The sequence below is a fragment of the Triticum aestivum genome, chromosome 2A, assembly GCF_018294505.1.
Source record: "Triticum aestivum cultivar Chinese Spring chromosome 2A, IWGSC CS RefSeq v2.1, whole genome shotgun sequence".
NCBI classification, from domain to species: Eukaryota; Viridiplantae; Streptophyta; class Magnoliopsida; order Poales; family Poaceae; genus Triticum; species Triticum aestivum.
Genome location: NC_057797.1, coordinates 671,199,149 through 671,206,899, shown reverse-complemented (window position 1 = coordinate 671,206,899; position 7,751 = coordinate 671,199,149). Strand labels below are relative to the sequence as shown.

At 38.7% G+C, this 7,751-nt stretch overlaps 1 protein-coding gene across 2 annotated transcripts; it reads right to left on the bottom strand.

Annotated features, from left to right (window-relative positions):
• Positions 1 to 4,148: 4,148 nt before the first annotated feature.
• Positions 4,149 to 7,029, bottom strand: LOC123190103 (1,2-dihydroxy-3-keto-5-methylthiopentene dioxygenase 4). Of its 2 annotated transcripts, none has more exons than XM_044602682.1 (6): positions 6,303 to 7,029; positions 6,131 to 6,203; positions 5,575 to 5,669; positions 5,232 to 5,471; positions 4,592 to 4,700; positions 4,149 to 4,471 (listed from the first exon to the last, which is right to left on the bottom strand). In XM_044602682.1, the coding sequence occupies exons 1-6, from the start codon at positions 6,312 to 6,314 to the stop codon at positions 4,275 to 4,277; spliced, it is 726 nt and encodes a 241-aa protein (XP_044458617.1). In that variant the 5' UTR covers positions 6,315 to 7,029; the 3' UTR covers positions 4,149 to 4,274. The 2 variants fall into 2 exon arrangements, with proteins under 2 accessions (XP_044458617.1, XP_044458618.1); XM_044602683.1 differs by having other exon boundaries at positions 4,335 to 4,471; positions 4,568 to 4,700; positions 6,303 to 7,023.
• Positions 7,030 to 7,751: the final 722 nt, after the last annotated feature.

Sequence of the window (7,751 nt, the reverse complement as noted above, 5' to 3'; positions counted from 1 at the left end):
TGTGTATTTTAGACTATGTTTTTATGTTTGTAATTTTACATAACATCAAATATTTTTTACGGCGTTTATATATTTTCTTACGGTCCCTTTTTGCGTCAGAAATAAGACAAAACTTACGGAACGTAAAATTACGGTGCATTGATGGTAAATAGAGGGGGGCGAAGAATAACTATTCCTCACCCAGGGTGACGAATAATGCGACCCTATATATATATATATAAACACTATTCTGATAACGGGATCAGAATAATATTCTGATCACAACCTGACCTGCACCGCTAGTAGTACGTTGAACTTCCCTGTAAACTAGGTTGAACTTCCGCCAACATTGCCCAAATGGGTCTTGCGATATACCGTTGGAAAGCTATGGACACCAATATCATGACCCAACTTAAATTTTTGGCAAAATATAAGCGGTTTAATAGCAGTTTTGAAAACCGTTTTTTCTTCGCACAAGAAACATGAATCGTATTTTCGATCGCATTTCTAAACCGTTTATCGGAATGAGGCATATAATATGGCGTTGGAAAGCTGCTGCAAAACCGCTCCTTCCACATGTTGAAAGTTTTCTCTAATTCCCTATGGTTAAAGAGTAATTTGAAAAAACATAAAATTTCGTAAACCGAACAGCTGAGTTCGCTTTTTTGATGTCATTTCTAAACGGCTAATCCAATGGAGGCATATGATACGGCGTTAGAAAGCTTATGAAAATGCGCTACTTTTTCATCTTGAAAGTTTTTTTCTAATTTTGAATGGTTTAAGAGTAATTTAGAAAATGGTCCAAGTCCTACCGAGTTCGTATTTTTGAGCTAATTGTTTAACCGTGCGTCCGAATGGATCAAATGGTATGGCGTTGGAAGCTTGAACAAATGCGAAACTTTTTGGTATGTATTGTTTCTCCCAATTCTTTATGGTTTTAAGTCAGTTTCGAAAATGGTGAAAAACGTATTTTCGCTGTAATTTCTACAAACTTCATCGGAATTGGGCAAATAATGTACCGTTGAAAAGCTACGGAAAATGCGAAACTTTTTCATTTGATGCTTTTCTATGATTCTTAGCCGTTTTCAAGTAATTGCGAAAATGGCGAGATCATTCGTTCTGCCTTTATCGCGAAACAGATTCTTCGAAAATGCACCGCGTGAAGAACCTGAACTTCTCGGCGCGTGTAGCTGAACTTCACTGTTTTTCATGTGATTTTTTTGCTCGTAGGTCTCCATCCACTGCTCGTAACTCTCCATCCATTCACCGGAATTGAGCAGGTGATATACTGATGGAAAGTTGCTGTAAGCACGCAAGTTTCCCTTGTTGATCGTTTTTTCGTACTCGTGACAATTTTAAAGGTTTTTCATCTCAAATTCATTCAGCATAGTAGTTGAACTTCTTGCTATTTTCACGTTGAACTTCTTTGGCATATTTTCGTTTGTAATTTTCTCATCCATTCGTCCGTGTTACACAAATGATATTCCTTTGGTACAAATCTCTCTCACAATAATTTTTTAAACTTTCTCCGACGGAGGACTTGAACTTATAACAACAAAACTTTTAGACTTTGCTTTTTTATTCCTTTTTAATACAAAATGCACACCGTGTAGTACGTGAACTTTCGGCAGTTCTCAATATGAACTTCTCGGTTACGTGAAAATATCTGAGTTTTTTTATGAATTTTTAATATGATTTACTTAATCCCTTTTTATGAATCTTGAAGCGCTCTATTTTTTAAAAGTTGAACTTCTTGTTATTTTATTTTTGAACTTCCTGTTTCCATTCTTTAATAACGAGGAAAATCTGAGTTTTCTATAATCCTCGAACATCTCCATATTTTTAATATTGACTTCCTGGTTTTATTTCTTAATCCCTTTTTATGAATCTTGAAGCGCTCTATTTTTAAAAGTTGAACTTCTTGTTATTTTATTTTTGAACTTCTTGTTTACATTCTTTAATAACGAAGAAAATCTGAGTTTTCTATAACAAGGAAAATGTGAGTTCTCTTTAAAAATTGGGACTTTGCCTTTTAATTCATTTTTCTCATATCAAACACACATCATGTAGTACAAACTTCTCCATGTTTTAAAATTGAACTTCTTGGTTTTATTCTTCAGTTACGAGAAAAACTAAGTTTTTAATGCACATTGAATTACTTAGTTTTTTCAAATTTAACTTCTTGGTTTAATCTTTAGTATCGGGGAAAATTCGATTTAAAAAAACGGGGATTTTTTTTAAAACTTTTTTTGTTATTCCCTTATTTTAATTTGAATTTATTATTTATTCTTTAGAACGAGAATCTGAGGTTTTTATCAACTTTGAACTTCTCTGTTATTTTAATTTGAACTTCTTAGTTTTATTTTTTAGTAACGAGAAAAATGGAGTTTTTTGAACATCTTTGTTTTAAAATTTTGAACTTCTTGGTTTTAGTTTTTAATAATGTGAAAAATCCAAATTTTTTATAGACATCGAACTTCACCATTTTTTAAATTTGAACTTCTTAGTTTTATTGGTTAGTAACGGGAAAATGATTTTTTTGACTAAAACAATGATACCGTGTCGTTATTTTTAATTTGAACTTCTAGTTTTTATAGAATGGGGAAAATCAGTTTTTTTTTCATTTTCCTAGCCATGCGGATATTTCAATGGTGTGTTCCTTTTTCTTTTTGGAACTTGTTGCAATGATAATTTTTAGGTTTCATTTTATTACCTTTTCCTCATCCGAACTTTTGTGTTGCCACACACCTACACACATACACCCACATGATTTTAACACACATCTAACCATGAAGATGTTCTAAAATTTGAACTTCTGAGTTTTATTCATTTAATAACGAGAAAAATCTAGTTTTTTTATTGGCATCGAACTTCACCATTTTTAAAATTTGAATTTCTTAGTTCTTTGTTAGTAACGGGAAAATTCAAATTTTTATAAACATCGGACCACTCTATTATTTTAATTTGAACTTCTAGTTTTTTTTAAATAAGGAAAATCATTTATATATTATTTGAACTTCACCATTTTTTCGTTTATGAGTTGTTTTAAAAAATGCAAAAAATGGAGTTGTGTTTTTTATTTTTTGAACAGGTAAATCCTAGTTTTCAATAAAATTTGAAATTCTTTGTTATTTCAGTTTGAACTTCATCTTTTTTATTTGGAAAAATATGTTTTCAAATAAGCATCAAACAAAATTTTTAAAATTAAAATTTCCTACTTTTATTTTTCCTAGAAACGTAAATAATTTGATTTTTTCGTATACTTCTTCATTATTTTATTTGAACTTCTCGATTTTTATTGGTTTAGCAGCAAGGAAAAACTGTGTTTTAAAATTTAAACTTCTTAGGTTTCTTGAACCGAACTTCTTGGGGTTTTTTAAACGGTCAAAATCAAATGATTTGTTATTCTAAATTGAACTTCTAGGCTTTTATTAATTTTGAAAAGTTAAATTTTGGAATTTTTTTAAACTTTCGACTACACCGTTATTTTTAATTTGATCTCCTTTTTTTGAATGCGGGAAATCATTCTTTGCTCAAATTCGTTTTTTACACACATCAGACATCGCCATTTTTTAAATTTGAACATCTTTGTTTTATTCCTTTACAAATGAGAAAAATCTAAATTTTTAATAGACGTCTAACTTTACCATTTTTTAAATTTGAATTTCTTAAATTTATTAGTTAGTAATGGGGAAAATCCTTTTTTATAAACATTGGACCGCACCGATATTTTAATTTGAACTTATAGTTTTTTTAGAATGGGAAAACCATTTTTTAGAAATTCTTTTGAAATGTTCCTCTTTTTTATTTGAACTTCGTGATCAATTTTTTTGAACTTCTGGTAAAATATCAACATCCTCATGAGTATTTTTAAAACTTTATTTTTTTAGTGCAATGTAATATCACACTTTTTCATATTCTCCCCAAATGTTTTTGCGAATGACATACTATTTCAAGTTGATGATATGGTACATATTTGAACTAGCACACCTAGCTAGTTCATGCTTTTCCACTGTTTTTTATGAAATGCAACAAGTTATGATTCTTTGAACTCCTCTCTTTGTTATATATGAACAACACCATATGATTCCGTCGTTCCATTTTATTTTTCAAAGTATAGTATATTTACTTTCATTCTTTTTGCAGTATTAAACTTTGAAAACGTTAACTGGGTACTGCAAAGACTATGAATTTCACTGCCGAACAACAACTGCGTGCATTTCATCAAAATTTTCTATTTGACTAAAAGTTGGACAAACTCCAGCAACGTACTGCATCTATTCCTAGGCTAGTTCTCAGGCATTACATCCAACAAATACAGTGCATGTGAGCAAAAAACCGAAAACAGCGGCGGCGGTACAATAAGCCATATTAGATAAAAAAGCATACATAAGTCGAGTTGTTCTTCCACAGCTTGCTCGACTGGATCGGCCAATCCTTTTTTTGCCGTTTGCCAGCAGCAGAGACGTCCATGGTGCGCCAGCGAGGCCACCTGCATATTCAAGATTACAACATGGTTTCATCCAAGTGTATGTATATGTCCATGCATGGGTGTTTATAATACATAGCTGAGGAATCACAAACAAACTTCAGTGTGCTGCCAGAGCAAGACCAGCATTGTCGTCCGTTAGCCTCTTCACATACTCTTGCCACACCGGATGGTCCTCCTGAGGCCGGTTGTGCACTGTCCACACTGGTTCTCCTAGGAAGAGCTTCATGAGCTGTGCACGACAAGAGGCATCAGAATGTGTTAAGTTTGATAAGGACCCAGTTTATATCTAATGCAAGATAGAACTTCTACATATATACACCGTCTCATTTTAATTGCTTATAGATGTTGTTTAACAGCACAGTTCTCTAATTACCGGCTGAAAATGAACCTTGTTTCTGCATCCTACGAGAGCACACTTTCTGCTAAACTTGAATACACTACCCAGATTGGCCAACTTGTGTCGTACATCTGATCCGTGAATGTGATGCTGCTAGTTCACCATTGTATTGTTTTTCCTTAGTGGTCCTCACCAAGTAGCATTACATGAAGAATTAGTTGTCAACCATCTTGTCGATCCGTTTTGTGACTTGCGCTTCTTTTTGATGGTTCTATAGATGTCCTCTAATCTAGTGCCTAACTCATGCTTTCAATGAGCTTGGTTGACAAAACAGATTCATATTTCTATGCAAAATGTGATGCAAAAAATAATCACCGCAACAACTCTTTAGCAGTAAAACACATAAAAGATCCCAGTCAGTACCTTCACTTGGTTGGCGGCGTCGAGGGTGAACCGATGATAAATTCCAGCCGGCAGCACGATGATATCCCCTTCTTTTATCCAGATCCGAACCCACTTGTCATCCTTGTCGCGCACATCAAAGTACCCGCCGCCTTCCAAGCTGTAGCGGATCTCTTCGTCGGCATGCTTGTGCTCTGTGAAGAAGTTCTTGAGCTTCTCCTCAAAGTCTGCTAACTTTCCAGGGCATATATTGAGGTGATCCTTCAGCAAGTGATGCATGTGCAATACTATCAGATTACATACACAAGGTGTGCATGGTTAAAGAGAAGCAAAGAGGAACTAAGAGTTGGTGGGAGTCGCAAACCATGTAGTTATATCCTCTGTCTTTGCGGATCTTCGCTAGCTCTTCTTCGCTTTCTGGCCTCTTTGGGTCCAAATGCCAATATAACACACCAATCTCTGAAAGAAAACAGGGCAAGTGTTGGAAGCTGCTTAGCAGAGTATACCATGTTTACGGAACCGAGCCCAGCTTCTAGACACCATGTTTACGGAAAAGTGGATTCAGATACCTGGCCGTTTTTGATTTTTTTTCAAAATGATAATTTTCAAAGCTAAAAGAGAACTGAAAACATTCCCTTGTTCTACTTGCCTTATTAGTTAGGTGTCCACTCTCAGCAGTTACTTCTTTGGGTGAGGAACATAAATTGTATAGTTCGAATCGACAGAGGATAATCAAGAACGATGGCAAGTCACCCTCTGTTCAAGCAATTACATGAGGGCGTCGTCATCTAAAAGTGTTGACTAAGGCCACGACATCCAACGAATAAAAGCTCGTATATATTCAGCCAAAAGAGGCATTTTTACCCAAACAAATAGGGTACACACCAACAATCCAAGAAACTGAGGATCATCATTCGCACCTTGGAGCTTGGAGAGAGGTAGGAGCTCCTTGTGGTTCTTGAGGTCCTCACCGTCCTCCCCAACCATCCACACCTGATCCAAGAACCAAGATTAGGCGCAAATCAGATACAAAGAAGATAGAATTCATCTCGATTCCTAAGAGAAATCCAGGGGATCGAATCCTGGCCATACCTGAAGAGCCATGTTGAGCGGAATGAATGGAACACCGACAAGGCAAGAGGTTGGAGAGGAAGTTCTAGGCAGAAGAGGAAGACGTCCATGGTGCGCCAGTGAGGCGGGATAATGTCGGGGGATGGGGCATGGGCCCTTGGGCGGTGTGTTTGGGGACTGGCAGTGGATCTCGGCGCTCGTGTGCTATGGGTGGGGGTGCTGATGGTTGGACCCAAGAGCGGGGGAGGCGCGACTGCCAGACCTAGGAGTGGGGCAAGTGCACTGCAGCGGCCGGACCTAGGCGTGGGGGTGGCACGGCAGCCGGTGCCAAATCCAGGCGAGGGGGCTGTGCGAGGCCGGATCCAGGCGGGGGGCAGCTCCAGCGTGGATAGAAGGCCGCCGACGGCAGTCACAACAAAGGGCAGAGCTGGGGAAGGTCGCGGTGGCCCCTCTAGGAAGGTCGCAACAGTGCCTCGAGAAGGCTGCAGCCCCTATCCGTGGCCAAGGGTGGCGCTGATCATCAGGTCCGGTGGGCGGCGGAGATCAGGCAGTGGAGGGTGGAGCAGCTGGGCACCATGGGGCAGGGCGGCAGCGCGCTGGGAGGAACGGAGGCAGTGCGAGGGGCGGGGTGGGGCGGCGGCTCGCTGGGAGGCCAGGAGCTGTGCCGTGGGGCGGGGCAGTGGTGGTGGCGCGATTCGGGAGGGCGGCGACGGTAGTGGCCTAATTCGGGGAAGGTAGCCACCGATCGAGGGAGTGGGGGTTAGGGACGGGATGGAGGGGGATGGGTCGGGGTTAGGAACAGATCGTGGCAGTTCGGCTAGTTCCGGAACATCTCATCGGGCCCATATAGGGCGCGTCGTGATACAAATAGTTATTCTAATCCTAGGATTAGAATAGTGTCACTCTATATATAGCAAATTGTGTGTGGCATAATTTGAGTTGCCTACATTGTGTATTTGATGAAATAATGTGGGTGACATGAGTTGCCTATGTTTTGTCAAAATGTCGATTCAATTCCGTTTTGGCGAATCTCGGGCAACTCAATATGTCCTATGTTTAGGGAAGGTCATGCCGAATTTTTGTATGAATTGATTCATGCATGCATATATATGTGGTTATAATATTTGCTCCGCGCGCAGGTGATCATGAAGGTCAATGGAAGGATGGTTAAAAGATACCGGCAATCCGCTGTGGACGACATGTATGAAAAAGACCGAAGGATGTTTTATGTCTGTGTCGAAAATGCAAAGGAATAGTCAGGCTCGACCCCTTTGAGGATGATACATTCAAGGCGCCCCTACTCATGCATGGTTTCATGCATGGCCATACTCTGTGGATAAGTAAAGAAGAATAAGAAGATGATGATGATCATGTCGACGGGGCAGGAAATAACGACATGGGGCCACCAGACGAAGAGATGACCGATTATGTGCCTGAAGAGGAAGATGGCCTCGGAAATGTCAATGGCAA